Source organism: Rutilus rutilus, assembly GCF_951802725.1.
Source record: "Rutilus rutilus genome assembly, chromosome: 14".
NCBI lineage: Eukaryota > Metazoa > Chordata > Actinopteri > Cypriniformes > Leuciscidae > Rutilus > Rutilus rutilus.
Window position 1 is genome coordinate 31,495,912 of NC_140219.1, and position 19,016 is coordinate 31,514,927.

The 19,016-nt window shown below is 40.3% G+C and overlaps 1 protein-coding gene across 2 annotated transcripts in view; it reads right to left on the reverse strand.

Moving 5' to 3' along the window:
* Window positions 1-2,355: 2,355 nt before the first annotated feature.
* The window catches only part of atrx (ATRX chromatin remodeler), a 49,299-nt gene continuing 32,638 nt past the window's right edge, over window positions 2,356-19,016 (reverse strand). For both annotated transcript variants that reach the window (XM_084430537.1, XM_084430538.1), the window contains exons 28-35: window positions 18,299-18,407; window positions 18,029-18,206; window positions 17,512-17,703; window positions 9,798-9,947; window positions 7,031-7,147; window positions 6,716-6,811; window positions 5,431-5,559; window positions 2,356-3,737 (exon numbers count right to left, since the gene is read on the reverse strand). In XM_084430537.1, coding sequence (XP_084286663.1) covers window positions 3,513-3,737; window positions 5,431-5,559; window positions 6,716-6,811; window positions 7,031-7,147; window positions 9,798-9,947; window positions 17,512-17,703; window positions 18,029-18,206; window positions 18,299-18,407 — 1,196 coding nt within the window. In that variant the 3' untranslated portion in view covers window positions 2,356-3,512. The remainder of the gene's footprint in view (window positions 3,738-5,430; window positions 5,560-6,715; window positions 6,812-7,030; window positions 7,148-9,797; window positions 9,948-17,511; window positions 17,704-18,028; window positions 18,207-18,298; window positions 18,408-19,016) is intronic.

Sequence of the window (19,016 nt, forward strand, 5' to 3'; positions counted from 1 at the left end):
CTGCATATTCATGTGAACGGAAGGAGGTTTTCACATTGGGGGACAGATGAGGGAACAGCTGCCCGCATGGTGCTGCAAAGTTAGCCGAGTGGTAATCTGGGCATACCAAGGATGGGATCAACATTTCAACATCTGCAATAGTTGTAATGTTTCTCTTTTGGCAGCTTTCTGCAAGCTGTGAATGCAAGCTCCCCTCGGGAGGGAGACGTGGGCTTGAGGGGGCGAATGGAAAAGAGGGGGGAGAAAAACCCTGGCTGCTAAAGAAATGAAAATAATAGCAAGCAGTAGAAAAGAGACAGCAGATGAAAGACTGAAGGGGTATAGATTGGGGTGTACGCGAGGCGATGGATTCTCAGGGTGTGAAAACAGCCGTCTAGAGAAAGCACATCTGAAATGTGCTATTGTGCTCGTGGACATGAAGTACGGTCTCGTCGGTTTACTCATTTACAGAAAATATTTGACTTGTCAACTGCATTGCTGCAATCATGGGACGGGTGTGGCGCATTTGAACACGAATGAACATCTAGTGCAGGGCTCCTCCTCTCAAACTCACCTGCCTGTAACCGTCTAGTAATCCCGAAGACCTCGATTAACTTGTTCAGGTGTGTTTAATTTGGGTAGGACATAAACTCGGCAGGACCGCAATTAAAGAGCCCAGGTCTAGCCAGTATACATCTGTCCCAAAAAGTTGTTCCTTTACTTTCCTTAAAACCAATGTCTAAAATTCAAGGTGGCCAATATACTGTGTATATATATATATAGTATGTGTGTGTTAATTTTGATTATTACCACCCCAGCACCCAGTTTCCCAATTTTGCAGTCAATCCAGTGACAGCTGCTACTGCTGGCAATGTGTCTTGCATATATATATATATATATATATCTACACTTTGGGCTGCTATACGTTAGCTGTCCGCCATATCGGGACGGTCAAATCCAGTCTGTGACACTCAAGAGCAAGTTGACTGTGCATCTGCAACCCACACACATTTACATGTATGAATATCTATATAGACAGACATTGAGATGATTTTCACAGCATTTAGTTTATCATTCATGTCATGATTCTGAATATTGCATATTGAAACCTAGTTCATCAGCTCGGTGGTTTTTACAGCCATAGGCTGCACAATGCAGAGACATTTACAACGAAATTGTATTGATTTGTTAGTGTGAGTGAAGAACAGTCTCATGTTAACTGTTCCAAGATGGCGGATACGTTCGACGTGTCGGGAGCGTTCGACGTGTAGAATGTGGCAGATTGCAGATGGAACAAAACAGATTTTTTTTTTTGTGAAAATTCTCAAAATGGGAGAAATTCAATATTAAAATCTAATAATAAATGTAAAAATAATATAAACTTATCATATAAAAGTTTTAAATGTTAATGTCCCCCTGTACTTAATCATTGTATCCCTTAAAACTCATCTTTGATCACCAAAATAACTTTCCTGTAAAAAAATATGCCTTAAAATAGCTTGAATGTAACTCGACACCCTTGATTCATTTAGTACAAGTGATCCATAAATATGCAAATGAGCCCCGCCTCCAATCACTCATATAGGCTTGTCTACAAGTGGATGCATCAATGGTAAAGCGTTTTATGTATCATTCTCTACAACGTTAGACTTATGTCACATGTTCTCATTCACCATTTCAGTGGACAAAGGCATATAGTTCATAACATAATATACACCATATACATAACTCACCTGTTATATTGCTAAATGTACCTGATTTTTCATACAGTATCAACAGAAAAATGCATCGGGATAACCTGGCATCTCTCGAGACTCCTCTGCTGGTTCGCTGTTAATGATATGCTAAAGCCCGCCGGCACGTTGATCTGATTGGTTACAAGGTAGTGTGTGACGTCAGAAACACCAGCGATTTCAAACCGTATTTTTGAGACTGTCTTTGGTCTTTTGGAAAATACTCAGCGATGGTGTTGACTTTTGCTTTAAGACAAACCATGTGCAAATTCATATTAAAAACACCACACAGTCATTATAAACAACATTAAAAGCTGGATTTTCACCACAGGGGGACTTTCAGACTTTCAATATTTCAGGGTTCCCACATCCACACCTACACAATTTTTATGACTTCCGTTGTCGTCATGATCATTAGATACATTTTAATAACAGCTATTGAAATTGCAGAGACTTTTTTTTTTTCTGACCAAAAAAAATAAATAATAAAAAATCTTAAAACTGTGCATAACTAGAATGATTTATATTCAACCTTAGGAAATACTAGGTTTTCACAGAACATAATTTTTGCAAATTCACTGTGCCCAAGATAGTGCAGAAATTGCACACCGCAGCAACAAAAAAATGACAACCCACAAGCAAGACCTGAATGTAACATCCTTTTGGTCACTTTATTTAAATGTGATATTAAATACTAAGTAGCAGATCATATTAATGGCAGAAACTGTTGGTGTATATGCTAACATTTGAACATTTTCAGGAGGGGAAAAAAAGTTCCTCTACATTTCTGAACGACACCCTGTGGATATCAAAGGGCTTATGTTTGCCAATGAAAAACATCTAATTTAGTGTCCGAAGTGGAGATGTGCCCAGGAACAGATCAATAAAGCCCTAGCACTAACCTGATAAGGAAAGCGTTAGGCATTATCATTTCATCATCATCATCACCAGAACAGGTTGAACTTCGGTTAAACCACACGAACACGTACCCCAACACCTTCCAGACGCCAACTCAGGCACAAACCCAAATCAAGCGGGGAGAGAAACAGAAAAAAAAGAAGAAAAAAACAACAGAAAACAGAAAAAGAAAAAAAAAAAAACCCAGAAAGAGAAATTATGAACAGTACTCACAACAATATGCTAGGCAACACTACAACGAGAAGTTTGATGTTACAAAAGTCCGGAGGAATTCAGCAAGCAGTTTTAACAACACAGACATTCCATAGCATGATTAGCAACAACGATTTTAAATACCTAAAAGCAGATTAGAAAAAGGGGTTTTAAAACGTTAGAAGAGATCTAGCTGCTTGATATAAGGCCATTTGATTTGACGTTACATTTAAGGTGTCCGCTGCAGTGTCTCCGGCGCACTGGCTATCAACAGTACCGATGACAATCCACTACTAGGAAGATATTAAACGCAGATAGGTATTTACGGGGTGAAATCTTCTCTATGGTTATAGAACAGAAACTCTATGGTCCCTCTTCGATCACGCTGTTTTCCTTAATTATTCATAATATGCACAGCCCTTTATTTCAAGGGGGAAAAAAAACAAACAAAAAAACTTGCAATGCCTAAAAGCATTTTGGGGAGAATATCTTCTTTAATCTTTAAATACGCGCGAAAAAAAAAAAAAAAAAAAAAGATCTTGAATAACATTAAGGCTATATACACAAAATGACAAACTGCACTGCCAAAAACCCCTTAAACAAAGTCCCAGGATGCCCCTTTCTCATGGCCAAGGGGGCTCACGTAGGTGTCCTGGCTGTGTCAGTCCAGCTGTGTGTTCAGCGAGGCGTCTACAGGCCCTTGGACGGGCCCGGGTTCTTGCCCAGCTGAGAGGAGGGCAGGCCCTGGAGCGCCCCGAGCTGCTGGTACAAGCCCAGCAGGTCCATCTGGTTCATGGGGGCCGAGAGGCCGTTCTGCATGGCCAGCTGGTTGAGGAGCATCCCCTGTCTCGCGAGGGCCATCTGCTGCTCCTGCACCTTACGGTTGGCCACCACCTTCTGCACGTACATCATCAGCTGGAGGGAGACCGGGACTGGATGTTACTCTTTTGTTATGAAAGTCATGCTACATCAAGAGCTCTGTTTTATGTATCGCTCTCTCTACAATGTCGGACACACACCTGTAATTAACATGATCAGGTTTTGGCTTGACTACGTTAATCAAACAGCTAATAATGTGTTGCTAATGTTACACAAATCATGTTCCTGTTCGCAGAGTCAGGCAGCTGCCTTATAAAGATCAGCATCATTAGAAACACTCTGAACATCACAGAAAGTCAGTGCACAAGGGCATATGGTTCTTCATAAGATCATTTTATACACCATATCAAGATCTGTTTTCAAACAGAACTGGTGCTTGAATGAATGATGACTATGCTACTACATTACCCGTCCACAAACAAACAACGCATTCTTTGATTACATTTGGGGTACATTTTCAGAGCTCGACAAGTGGGTATTTTTTGAAGGGGGCGAGTGAAAGAATTTTACTTGGCTTTCCGGACAAGAGTAAAACGTCTAGGGAATCACCAAAACAAGAGAATGACTGGTTTTATTACATTTAGTGTAAGTGGCGATTGGTGGTGGATAATAATGTATAATGTACTGGATGGTTGCTCTGTTGAGGCTCACGCAGCCTCTCGAGGAGAGATGGAAACAAACGAGAGCAGCAGCACTCGCAGGAACTGTTAACATACTGCGGGAATAATTAAAAATGGGGAGTTTTTAATATTTATAATATATGATACAGTTAAGAAACATCAAACGACCAAGAGTGCTGTTTTCCAGAATACCATCACGATTGAAAACGTGACACTGATTTCATACAACGGTTCAATAAACAAGTAGTCCATATTAAGTCATTCTTGAACGAATCGTTTGAATTAATGACTCAATGCCTCATTCAGACGGTCACCTGCCACCACCTACTTGCGGTTTAGTGTCATGTTTAAAAGTATCATTATTTCCAACATTTCTTATTTGTATATTTAAAAAATAATAATATTTAAATGACATTATTTAATGCATTTGTAATTTTTCCTGTGTAAGTGATTTAATTTGATTGGTAACAGCCTTATAGTGTCTTATTATTCTAATTCAATTTATTGATCAATTCTAAGAATTTGAAATGAAAGATGAAGCATTCATTTTAATAAGGTAAAAAAAAAAAAAATCCCTTTATAAAAGGTTAAAAAAAATGGGGTACCCTCAGGGTGAATTATTAAATATAATTCAGGACTTGTTTGAAATAGAATGGGACTCTTATTTTGAAAGGCCTACGATTAAATGCTGCCAGCTGCTCATTCAAAACGATGAGGGAGATCAAATACAACCATTTAGGCTATATATTGCAACACGGTATTTTAGGCCCTTGTCCCAAATGGCACACTTCATGAGCCTCTGCACATCCTAAGACTTTTTATAGCCTTAAATTAGACCAAACATTGAGATTTTTCTCTGAATTTAAGACCGAGACTTTTTAAGGATTCGTAGGGACCCTAAATTAATTCACACCTCATATTTAACTATTTTGGACGAATGGAGAAAACAAGTTGCCACTGTGCAATGCGAAATATGCTGGGAAAGTGGTGCAACCGGGTTCCAGTAATAAAAGTCCCATTTCATTCTATTTAGGTTCAAACGTTCATGTCACTTAAACACAAGAAGAGCAGATGATGTCACGGAAACAGTGAGAAGTGAGCACACGTACAGTTTGTTGCTTGCCGAGGACATCACGGTAAATAGCCTCCCTGTGTTTGAGTTCCAGCTCGTAGCCGGCCTGCCTCCCAAGAGCCATGGACTGGACCTGGGCCTCCGGTAAACTCGGATTCTCCTTCCACTGCCAAAAACAACACACCTGTTACATCCTGTAGACCTCAACAAACAAACACTTACACGCTCATCACACACACAAACACATTTAGCAGTGGTTCAGAACTCAGTCCAACACAAGCTTAATACTGATGACACAGCAACCCACAGAGTCAATAAGCACAGCCTCAAAAGTGTAGGTTTTGCCCCTACAAGACTTGCATCAAGTTGTGGCTCGTTGTAATGCAGTTGCTAAGGTGTTCTAAGTGGTTGCTAGGTACAAAGAGTCCATCCACAAGTCTCTATAATAATCTGGTCTCCAAATATGACTCGAGTTTGTCCTTCAATGTAAGTCTATGGACTGATTATGTTTTATCATATCAGTTTGTTGTTTTTTAACCACAAAAGTGGTTTTTGCCCCTGGAAAACACCAACTGCCAAGCCAAATTAAGTCGCTTTTTTTACAAATGTTAACATAAATGTTCACTATTGTCAGGGAAAGTGTGATAAGCAAACCTGGACCTGCACTGTTAAGGCCCCGATATACCTTATGCGGAGTGATGTCATTTCGACCAAAATCAGGCCAAAACCAAGTGTGTCTGCAGTTCGTTTATGGAGTTTGAAACAGCTTGCCAAAGATAACTTTCTAGAAAAGTTCGCTCTGGCTGGTAAACAGCTTTGACCTACCATTGGTCAGTGGCGATTACATAATAAGTAGGTGTGGCTCTGAGGCTCCGCCTTCGATGACAGAGAAAAAACGTTGCGATTTATTTCTGTTCATTCTGTCGAGGTCAGACGCGAGTAAACCCATGAACACATTGGTGAGCCGCTTTATAGTAGAAATTGAAGTTGCACTTCAAACTGAGAGACACTGACACTTTTTTTTATGTTTAATTCTGTAAGGCTGCTTGCTTTAAAGCAATCTTTTGTATAAAGTGCCGAATTGCAGAGCTCATGCAAAAATATCCATATGCTTTCTCATTGCGTTTTTATTTTGTTATTGAGAGGAAAGCACATATTTGCATCTAAACGGCACTGGGATGTTCGCTAAGGATATACCGCTTCTGAGGCTTTTCAAACGGATTTTGACCGCCTCAGAAGCCGCGAGTATATCGGAGCCTTTATGTGCAGTCTTTCAAATGAAGTGCCTGAATGCAGGGACTCGCCCTCCTCCCGTCACTCACCACCTGCGCGATGATGTCCTCCAGTGGTTCCCTAGGCACTGACTTCAGAGCGCTAGTGGCCTCCAACACTTTCTGCCTGCCCTGGTTAATCAAATCCTTGAGCATAGAGGGAAAGAATCAAGTGTGAGAAGAAACAAAGAACACACTAGACGAGATTAAAACAAACGCTGAATTTGATATTTTCACAGAGATGACTAGCATACATGAATGGCAGCTGGCAGAGCACGACGCCAAATGTCGCTGCCTGAGGACGCATGTCACAATTAGCTGCCGGCTGAAGGAATGTGAAACGTGCATGTGGGGCTCATTACTTACCTCCAACTGTTGGTTGCTCATGGAGGCCAAGGCGGCCACGTTGAAGGGGAAGTAGGAGTTTGATGCTCCCACGCCCATTTGAGCATAGGCCGGCTGGTTGAAACGCATGGACAGACCCTGAAACAACAGCAGAGCAGGTCCATCAGTCCAACAGAACCAGACTAACTTAATTCAGGGTTTGTACAGACACTGTAAAATGAAATTCCAGGACTTTCAAGGACTACTTTTTTGGGTTTTCAAGGACTACAATCAGAGATCTCACTTAGCAAAACAATATCTTTATTATCTTTCAAAGTCTAAAAAAAAGGTAGACCGATAAATAAAAATATACTAATAAAACAAAATGGTATAAATAAAGTGCAGCCCATGCAAAGTATGCAATGACTGTGGCAACATTAACCATTCAAAGGATACTATGACAAAGATATATCGCTTTCCTTATTCAAACTGATTTTTTTTCATGGACCTGATCAATGAAAGCTGTATCATATTCTTAGATATTTATATGAGCATTATCACATTCGTAGTCATGCGAAATTGCCAAATGTCTTTATCTTTATCAGACAAACTGCAACATTAACTGAAAATATTGTTTCATAGAAAAAATTAAACACTTAATTCATATATATATTGTCTTTCGATAATTCAAGCACCTCTTCATAAATGTTTTTTTTAAAGGTTTTTCCAGGACTTAAATTTCAAAAAGTCAAAATTCAAGCACTTCAAGCGCTTTAAGCACCTTGTACGAACCGTTAATTTAATGAGATGAGGTCACACAGAAGTACCCCAATTATAAATAATCTTCAAATCAGGTTCGGCCTGACAGATAAGTCAGTCTTCCATCACGCTAGCGCCTGCTGTACGGTAATCAAAGCGCCACTTTTTTTTTTTTTTTACTCGATTTGCGACTTTAGACATGATCTGTCTTCGATCTGGCGAAGACACGCGGCGAACTATAATTCACAGCCAACAAATCACTGGAGGATCCAAAAAATCCTGATGTGCACCCATGTGAACCTCTGTTAGGGTCCTGCCCAAGCTGTGTTTGTCTTACGTCTCTAAACAGAGCGTTCCCCTCGCGAAGGTCAGCAGGATGGCTGTGTTTGTGTGTAAATGAACTACCGAGGCAGATGCGGCCGATCCCGCTCTCTAATTGGATCTCTGGTGCACGCAGCTCGTAAACACACTCCACAGCTGAGTGTCCGGTGTTTCAGACCTGGCACAAGCAGGTGTTCGGCAGAGAGAGGATCACAGCTGCGCCACAGACACTAAAACATCTAAACCGACGCTCTTTTAATCTGCTTTCAAAATGTGACACACTCACTGAATGGCCGTTCTCAACTAAATCATGAGCAGAACTCAATATAACGCAAGTGACTGCTTAAAATCCACCTTAATGGCTCTGACATTGTTAATGATTTTCAGTAACCAAATTAGAGAAAACTCTTCAAATCTTAAAACACACCAATGACTGCAGCGAGATGATCAAAAGCGGGTGAATTCTCTTCGCTGCATACAATAGCTCTGGCCAAGTGATTCACTGATGAAATTACTCTGATTGAAGCATATTTAAAACATCTTGCCAAAAAATAACATGAAATTTAGGAGACAGATCACATGTAGAGCAGAATGTGCGTGTCAGTATGGTATGAATCACACACACACAAATCAAAACTCATGTCTGCACTGTCTCAATGCTCAGTACAACAGCTGACAGCCAGCAGGTAAAACTGCTGACTACAAATACAGCTCCTGTGTTGGGCACTAAAATTACAGTGATATTTTCCATGTATGCGGTTTCCATGTGGTCTTTTTATTGCAATACTTGGGATGTGCATTTTGGTCATTTTTACTGCTTAAATACTCAGAAAAAGGAGCAGATTCAGTCTGTGGTTTTTTAACTGTAGGTCTATGTGAGACGGACAATGTTTGCGATTGCATCGCATCTCAGCTCAGTTTGCAGTCGTTTTTGAAGATCTTTGAAGTAGCGTTTAGTTGACTGCGGGGTTATCAGTCTAGATGTTGCTCTGATTTTGAAAAGGAATCATTACAGTAAATCAGAAATGGAGAGAAGGCACTTGTGATATAATTCAACTAGAGTCAGAGTCCCACATGGCAAGTCATTTCTCCCCCACTAATGAGCTGCTGACCTGAGTCTCTGACCTGAAGACAATGACTCAGATTGTTCGAATCCTACAAAGGATTCCAGGACTGGATATAAAAGCACACAGACTCTCAGCCATCCGACAAGCAGGTTTCACTGTGTTTATGTAAGGGTTATGATTATGATTTGACCCTCTGAACTACTAGACACTTCAGAAAAGCTGTGATTCAATGGGTTCAGGTAGAACTGTTACCACTCTTGCAAGCAACAAGGCTTTTTGGTAGCTCTCAATGTCTTTATGTAGCTATAAAAATAGCTTTATTTTTACAAGGAGCAATACTTTTGAAGCTTTTGAAAACTTTTATGTACGCACATATGTAAACAGTTAGACCTCTCTCATGGTACTGTGTCCATAACTAAAATGGGCATTTTTTTTGTTCATTTCTTAGGATGATATAACTCCAAATTATTATTTGAGAGTTGCAGTCCATAACTAGAGAAATAATATCTCACCAAGAATTCTTAAACTGCTATCGGTAATGGACAGATAGAGACAGACAAGTAAAAAAAAAAAAACACATTTTCTGACTGATACGCAGGTATTAGATGATATATTTTAGCATTACATTTATATAACAGTAAAGGGTGTGTGTGGCTGCATACCTTCTTCTCGGCCTCGTATTCGGCCCACGCTGCCTTGCGATCTTCCTCACTCAGTGCCTCTTCCTCCTTGTGGTCCAGCAAAGAGTCATGCTCGTGGTAGCTGACGATCTGATCTTTGTAACTGTGAAGCAGTTCTGCAAGGACAGGATCCTGGGACAGGGGAAAGAGATGGGTCAACATCCTACATCAATACACACACAGATAATAATTTACCACGATTATTGATCTAAACATACAATAGTATTCACGCAAACACAGTCGGTTATGTGCTAAGTGAAAGTAAACAGTTGAGAAAGAAATCGGATGCGTAACATTATATTGGATCTGCGCATTCCCTCTTAAAGTGACAGTAGCCTATAAATACCTGATGCTGTTTATGTCATTTATGTTAATCAAACAACAAAAGACAGCTTTAACAAAGCTTCATCTATATTTAATTTATATAGTGAACACTATGCAGTGTTATTTTACATTTATTACATTTCTGTACATGAATACTAGTTAAACTTTACTTTATTTGTAAATTTGTTGTAATTAGTGTTTGATCTTATTTTTTTTACCCACTTTTCACTTGCCTTTAATAATGTTTTAACTATTTGCTGATCTGAAAAATAATCCTATCTGTGACTCCCTATGAGTTTTGTAATTCGTTGAACCACTAACAATAAATGAACATTTCTGAAAATTCACCCCATCTATTTTGTAAATGCAAGTTATAGATCTTATTGTGAACGATTCATCCATGTTTCTTTTTTTTAACCTCCTTTGACTGCGTAAGCTCATATTCATCTGCCTACACTTTTGAATGCCATGCCCACATCCAATCAACAATCAATCACCAGAACCACGTCCCGCCCTACATTTTTTCTTTTTCGATAATCCGTTACACTTATATTTACATCACAATATGGAAGAAAATATATATATCACTACCTCACTGTAACTGATTCTGATCACCTAATAGTACACGTGAACATATTCATTTACTTGATGACAAAAAGTTAAAAAGGTTCAGAATGAGTAGTTTTTTTGCATCATACATACACACGAGTCTACGTTTTGGGTTCCGAAAGTTACAGTATGTTTTCATAACACACGCTCTTTAATATAAATAAACAGCAGTTCGTTTGCACTACAAAGCTAAAATTAAAAAAGAAACCGCCTCGAGCCAAATGTTCAAAATAGGACATTTATAATAACTGCAGACGCTTCCATGCAACTCTGGTATCCATGACTACACTGTTATTGAAAACAATACCTGAGTGGCGCATAATTCACATCCAGGCCTCTTACAAACATGGTTTAAAATGACTCCACAGCTATTGTTTGCTTTTCTTTGTCTTGCCTGCACTTTACATTAAAAAGGTCCTCAAGATCTGGAAACATCTCCGGCGTACTGCTGGATCCCAACCATATGAGTATAAAACGCGCTTTAGTTACGTCATCACCCGACTGAGCAGCATCAACAAACAAAATAAAACAAAAACAAAATTAATCATAATCGTGACCAACGTTCACGTTTCCAAATATGGGACTGATTACTAAATTGCAACAGAAAACTTTTGGATAAACCGAATCTAAGGAATGAAGTGAGAAAACCTCAATCATCCTCTGAAGAGCGTATCATGTATAACCAGATCAAGGTTTGTTTCAAGAAAAGAAAAGATAACAGCAGTAAGACAGGTACCAATAACAGAGCCATGCTTTCTGCATTACGGCAGAGTGTAATGGAGAGCGCAGCTACAGATCCATCCACATCAAGGCTTTTCAGTAAATGGCTTCGATAGCTGGAAAATAAAAACATGTGGCGAAAGCCTGCATTAATCACGCCAGGCCTGGCCTTTGATGGCCTATGATGGTGATGGTAATTTCTGGCTAAGTGGCTGAATTAAAACATGGCTGGATGCTGCCATGTGAGAAACCCCGTCTACATCACAACCGTGAAAAAGACTCCACGGAAAAGATGACCTCTTGTTGAAAGTGCGCAGAGCGAAAGACAATTCGATGATGAAGCTGTTGTTTGAGCACATTTCAAACACTGGCCGTCATGAGGGGTCCGACCCGGGCCTGAGCTTATCTGAACATTGTCCAATTTTGAGCCGCCGGGTAAATGGGTCACAGAGCCGCTGGGTCAAATGACAGTGAAAGCCGTCCAGGGGAGCAAGGAATTCTGGGATTCCTGATTAATCTCCAGGCTGGAGCTCCGCGGGTGGTCTCGCCCGTCTCCGTAACCTGCCCTACATGTGCATCTCGACCAAAGGCACTAATGACGGTAACAAGAACTCCTGCATTGTCATAATGTGAGCTAACCCCGCGCATAATGACGGCTTAGGAAAAGGATATCGTTTTACTCCATGCATGGATGTGGAATAGGTTGGGTGGGGGGGAATGGGGGGGAATCAGCAGACTGCAGATTTTTTTTCTTTTCTCAGGGAAATTGGGAGTTGGGATCCCACAGGAAGTGAAACGGGGGGGGAGGAAGCTTTTTTGCTTTTGATCAAAGCATGGAGGTGCTTGAGCCAGACTTCTGCAAGGATAAATACAGCCCCAGGTGAGGAGTCGATCTGCCCGTGTCTGAACACAGCGCCTTTTCACTGCACAACCACAGAAATCATTTCCTTGTGAGTCTTTGAATTTTTTTTGTGCTGTTGTCCATGCATCCTTTTGAAAACAGACTGTTGACCCCCATAACTATAATAATAAAGCTCGAGTAAACTGACATACAAGTTTCTTTTGAACTATTAATGTGCAATTTTCCCCACTGTAATTCTCTCACTAGGCTGGAAAAAGTGTTCATACACGGTGTCCTACCCAGCTTTAAATGTGACAAAAGAAACATTTTTAAATGTAGATACACTGAGCAACTGGAGTTAGAAGGTGCACCAATCACAGACATTTCCAGAAACATTCCCTAAGCAGCGCACATCATATATTACTGACAGAACTGGTTGTGTCTTGGCACTTTGAATCGTTCATTACTAAATTGTTCAAGAAAATTGACCTTTCGTTGCGCGACTTGCATCATTTGTGCACCATTTCAATCGTTCACGTTGGCCAGTTCTACTCGTAATCTATCAAGACTGCCATGCAAAGACCTTTCTGGCAAAATCGTCTTAAGTTTTGCCTGAACAGTGGCACTCTTAATGCATTACTTGACAGCTTGTTTGCTCTCAGCATGACATTTTTTAAATTGGCTTGAACAGCTATCAATTAAAGGCTGACAGCAGTAAGTATGTTTCTTGCAGGTTTTCCTAAAATAGAAAACTGAAACAAAGAGACACGGCTCCCAAATCACTGCTGGTGAAACAGAACATTAAAAATAAACTTGAAGAGCTCTGCTCAACTACATACATTTACGACTTGGCAAACAAAAGGCAATTTACTTAAGACGCAGTCCCAGATCAATGCTGCTGGTGTGAAAAATGCAATCAGGTTCAAAGACGCAAGGCCCTTTTTTCTTGCCATTTGGCTTCCTATTAAATCATTTTCAGCACATTTACAGCTATTTCAGCCCAATTGCCTCTCAAGGTTTTTGATCATACCACCCTTATATTAAATGCAATCCATATTCTCAAACACGGTTTTACTTCACTCATTACCACAGCTATAAACTTCTGCTGTACGCTCTTTAGAAAGACAGGGAAAATGGAAGTGTGACAGGCTAAAACCATAAAAAAAAGCTAAAAGAAACGGGAAAAAGTGTGAAGTTTTTTTAAAAAGAGTGCAACTTGACCTTTGTGATCTGAAAATGGGCATCCATGTGAACAAAAATCGTACCTAGCATTTCAAAATGAAGAGCCTAATGCGTGCCTCAGATTTCACAAGACACTATGTTTGACATGCAGGTGCACAAACCAAAGAAACCAAGGGGTCCGGGGCAAGAGACTCAAGGAATGTGAAGGATTGAGATATTTGTAATACCTAACCTTAGCCAGGCAAAACGTACTCTACAGCTGCACACAAATTATACACATAACCTCAGTGCCCTGATAAACAGTCTGCGTCTGCAGAGCTCTTGATGTTTGGCACAGGACCGTGTGTCAGATGTCCATCAGGAATATCATTCTAGACAACGTTTCTACTGTTTACTAAATGGAGGACGTTAGGTGAGAACTTGTACGACGGACTGCAGTTCACACCTTCAGGTCTTTCATCCAAGTTGGGGCAAATATCTAAAAATGGAGGGTTGAAGGCAACCACTCATTTAAGGAACATCTGGGGGACTTATTAAGGCCGGTTCCTGCACCTAATTACCCCAACTAAAGTCTGTTCCTTTGCTCAACGAGAGCCAGTCGGCAGGGGAGCCTGAGCGAAAGCAAATTACCACTTTCCCACCGACGGACCACTTTTGGGAAGTGTACACACCGACCCGACCGTGTCACTCGAGTCTGCCCAAGGGTCTCAGCTCTATAAAGGGCCTCCGAAGAGCCCGAGGCAGGGCCAGACCCCAAGCTGGGTGGCTCTTGTGTCTGGGCCAAAGCACTCTTCTTTGTCATTAGAGTGGAAGTCCGCTAGCTTCCTTTGTCTCCAATTAGTTTCTCTGAAAAAGCACAAGAACATCCTAAAAGGGGTTTGGAATAATGACTGTTCATCAGGTCGGGGGAGGTTTACAGCGTTCCTTTGAAAAACTTCAGAGACTAAATAGTGAATCAGCGTAACAGATGGCCTTCATGATGGCATGATGTTTGGGTGAGCTGAAACGGCACACAGGTTCAGAAGCGGGATGTGTGCTTTAGATGGAGAGGGGGTGGGGGAGTCTTCCCAGAAACACCAGGGAAAGTAACAGGGCAGTAACTTGGGGGGTGGGAGCTTTGCTATCGCTAGATCAGAGTAAGTTTATAGTGTACTATTACAGAGGGAATTGCTTGTACTCTGTATCCTGGAGGCTTTTAAGGAAATGTTAACTTAACTATCAGGTTTCATTTGAATTTTAATGTGTAATACTTATACAAACAAACAAAGATTTGTATTAGCAGTGGGCAAGTAAATGTCTACCTCAGGCAAGCTAAATATTATATGTGGTTAGACGTTTTATGTTTATTTCATGAGATTTTTTTAACCACATTTAGGACATGCCTGAATACTTCTAAAAACCATTAAATCAACAACAGAAATATATTAACATTCTAGGTTAAATTCTAAAGTTGTACACCGTTCGTTATTACGAACAATATTTGGTCGTGGCACTTTTTTTTCAAAAACTTTTTTGGTAATGGGCTTGAATGGTTGAGATTAAATGCAGTAAACACTACAATGCATTTAAAATGTGGGAAAATGTAATGAATTTACTTCCCACAGTGCTTTAAGAAAGAATCCAAATGATGTGTTACAATTTTATTTATTATTCATTTAAATGGAGGGGAGAATAATGTAGTAACTGGGCTGCATATGCAAAGGCGGCAGCTAAAGATTATGTTTTTGGTAATTAAAATGAGTTTGTGATGTACGATAAATTGACAATGATGTCGCTGTAAGGTTTTAATAGTGTAATTGAGAATGTACAAATTGAATTGTAGCCTAGCTATTCAAATTATATTAGCTAATAGTTCAACACCTCTTAGTTCTCTAGTCAAGGGTCATATTCTTTTGGCTTATTAAAAAAGGATCAAGGCATTGACAGACACATGCACAAGGTAAGGAAGAGGGCGATGGGTAGAGGTCTGCCAAGCTGGGAAATATTTCCTGTGTTCCATAAACTTGGCGAGGGCATTGTGAGAAATAAGAGATATGACTACAGGCTTTGAGGGATGACTGACTCATCTTCAGACGATTACAGGCAGCAGATTCCATCATAACAGCTGACTTGCTACATTCTGGTGCACATATGGCCAAATGTGGTCATCTGCAGTGTGCAAAGGTTGGGCTCCATCTCCGATTAAAAGCTTGATAAAGAACAACAAGCTTCTCAAAGATCAACTACAGCTTATGATAGACCAGGGAGACGTCAGCAGAGAGATGAAGGGGTTGCATAGCCAACATAACCCTTCTGTGCTACGCTGCTGTGTGCTTTGGACACATTTGGTGCATTTAATTTAATTTAATTCAACAATATTACTGATATCAAATTTTTTTCACAATTATTTGATGAATAGAAAGTTCAAAAGAACAGCATTTATTTAAAATAGAATATTTTCTAACATTATAAATGTCTTTACTGTAACTTTTGATCAGTTTAACTCATCCTTGATGGATAAAAGTATTGATTTATTTTATTTCTTTCCCCAAAAAAATCTAATTAAAATTCTTACTGACCCCAAACTTTTGAAGGGTAGTGTTTAGTGTTACAAAAGTACTAAATTTATTACTTTTGTTTACAACAAAAATGAACCATCACTGAACTTAAGCTGAAATGTGACGCTATTTTCTTCTGGAAACGAACTTTGTTGCATTATATTCCTGTTATCACTGAAAAGCTGCTTTGAAACAATCTGTATTGTAAAAAGCGCTATATAAATAAAGGTGACTTGACGTGTACTGGATGGCTTTGCCTCCAATTACAGGATCCCAGCATCACCGGTTCTGCAATATAAATCTCTTCAGTAAACAAGGGTCACGAGAGGTAGCTGTGTGCAGCTGCGAGCTGTTGTGAATGATTAGATGCACAATCGAAGGCCAATGTGGTCTTGTAAAATCTTCAGGGGTTCTCTCCTGTTATTATCTCTGAGCTTTTCTAAGCACAGGTGCACAAAGGGGACAAAACTATTAAGACAAGAGCAGAGCACCAATCCTTCCAATCCTCATCCAACATAAAAATGCAGAATGGTTTGGAAGCCAGTAAATAACAGTGTCTCATCCATTGAGAACATCAAAAGGAAACGTGCGTGGAACAAAACAGGCCAGAAGCATTCGACTTCAGCCCGAGTGCACACATGATTCTGATTGTGGGGATCGTAGAAAGATTTATTTCGTCCCTAGTCTTGGATCAATCGTGCATCAAGCTCAAGACAGAGACTACAAGCTCAGACAACAGACTCACGAAGACCCAATAGGAGCACGGAAGTTGAAACAAAGGTATGTGCGAAAGATGTTCAGATAAAACTGACACTTGCTTGTCTATGATATGCAAGAAAAACAGATTGTTTTCTAATGTTTCTGTCACATTTGAATCATACCACCAAATGTACCTAGAGTTTGCTCAGAATAAGCAGTCCTCTGTCCAGCTGCAAGTCTAATTTGAGATGTGCTGTGTCCTTTTAATTTTGTGTCTACATGGTGAAGTCAGGGTGGATGCTCACTGATGACTTAAAACAGCCAAGACTTTGGTCACACTTTACAACAGTGACTGGCTAAGATGTATACAGCACAGAGACTGACATGAAAAACATTTTTGAACTCACTGGGGTTACAACAATTGTAAAGGACAGATGCAAACTGCTTGATTGTTTACATTCTCGCACTAGCTCTATGCAGTTGGAGATTCAATCCAACTTTATTCACATTCATAAGGTACACTCAAGTAAAGCCATATAGCAACTGCTTGATTGCTTGTATTGTCACAAAATGTAAACTATAATCTGCTAAACGTGACCACAAGGCATGAAGATGTTAAGATATTATACACATCAACATCATGATTTCCTATTAACCTGCTTTGAAACAATGTATCTTCTGAAAAGCTGTATACAAATAAATCTGACTTGACAAATTGAGACAAAACACCAAAATGTTTTCAGTTGGAGAAAGACAAACACAGGTGCAATGAAGTGGTTTTCACCTTGGGCAGCACGGGTGTGGTCCGCTTGCTCTTCTTCCCAGAGGGATCGTCCAGCTGGTCGGGCTCAAATGTGTAGAGCTCCGTCAGTTCGTTCATCGTAAAGTGACGTTCAATCTGCTGTTGGTCAACAACTCTGAAGGACAGCGACTGTTTGGTGACTTGCCGGTCATAGATCTTATCCTCCATGGTTCCCTTTAGAAACAAAAAAACATTACAGATCTGATCACTGACCTAGTAATGGGCCCAATTCAGCAACATTTGTAGCCATTGTAGATGCCGTCATGCTTTGCAGATAAAGCAATCCCAGAATGTTGTATGCTCTCTTGGATGAGGATATTAGCCGAGCTTGTTGCAGAATCAGAAAACAAGTGCATATAAAAGTATGACTAGCTTAGCAACATCCAATTGGTGCAAACGCTCTATTCCAAAGCCCTGTCTGTAAATAAACGTGTGAATTTCTACATAGAAATGAACACAACAAATAAATTCATCCAAATATCAGAACTAAATTTCTCACCTGAGCCAAAAACCTGTAGACAAACACAGTCTTCACTTGACCAAAGCGATAGACTCTGAAAATACTCTGAACGTCGTAGGATGGGTTCCATGAGGCATCAAAAATGATGACCCTGTTTGCAGCTACCAAGTTGATCCCGAGAGAACCAGCTCTGGTTGAGATGAGGAACAATCGACCCCTGTGGAGAACAAGAACACGAGTGCTTGACACTAGTGGAAAAGTGAGGAACAGTTCCACTGCTTGCTACTCCAAAGGGAAAAGTGTTTTTACCGAACATTACTGGTGTCATTGAACTCCTCTGCCCATTTCTTCCTGGTCAAGGCGTTCGTGGAACCATCCAGGCGGTAGTAGTCAATGTTTCTGAACCACTTGCCCTCACCTTGAAGAACAACAGCATAGCCAGTCAACAACCCATTTCTAGCAAAGGTTTTCTGCAGCGGTCATGACCCTGCAGGGTTCCCACACCTCGGTTAACTTCTAATTCAAGGACATTTCAAGGACTTTCCAGGTCCAATACCCTCAAATTCAAGGACTTAATGTGGGGACACGTTTCAAGTGAGAGCAAGGTTACATCGTGTTGCCTTGTAAGATACATTGTTACAGTTTTGCGCGTGTGAACGTCATGGCAACGTACAACACAAAGTATCTCACGCGGGAAACACTTAACGTAGCGCGTAAATGCGCGTAACTAACGTAAATCAAGCAAGCTAGTGCGCATAGGCCACGAAGTGTTGGCGAAATAACACATTAGCGGATCGGAGGGAATAATATGGATTTTTTTCCAGAAAACGACTAAATTCAAGCACTTTTTAGGACCTGTATCTATGCATGTTTATTTTCAAAAACTTTCCAGGGCCTTGATTTATTTAATTTTTTTAGATTCACAAACTTTCAAGGATTTCAGGGACCCGTGGGAACCCTGGCCCTGGTAGGGTGTGTGCTGTGTATGAAGAGCTCTGGGGAAAGTATGCACCCTACATAGGTGGCA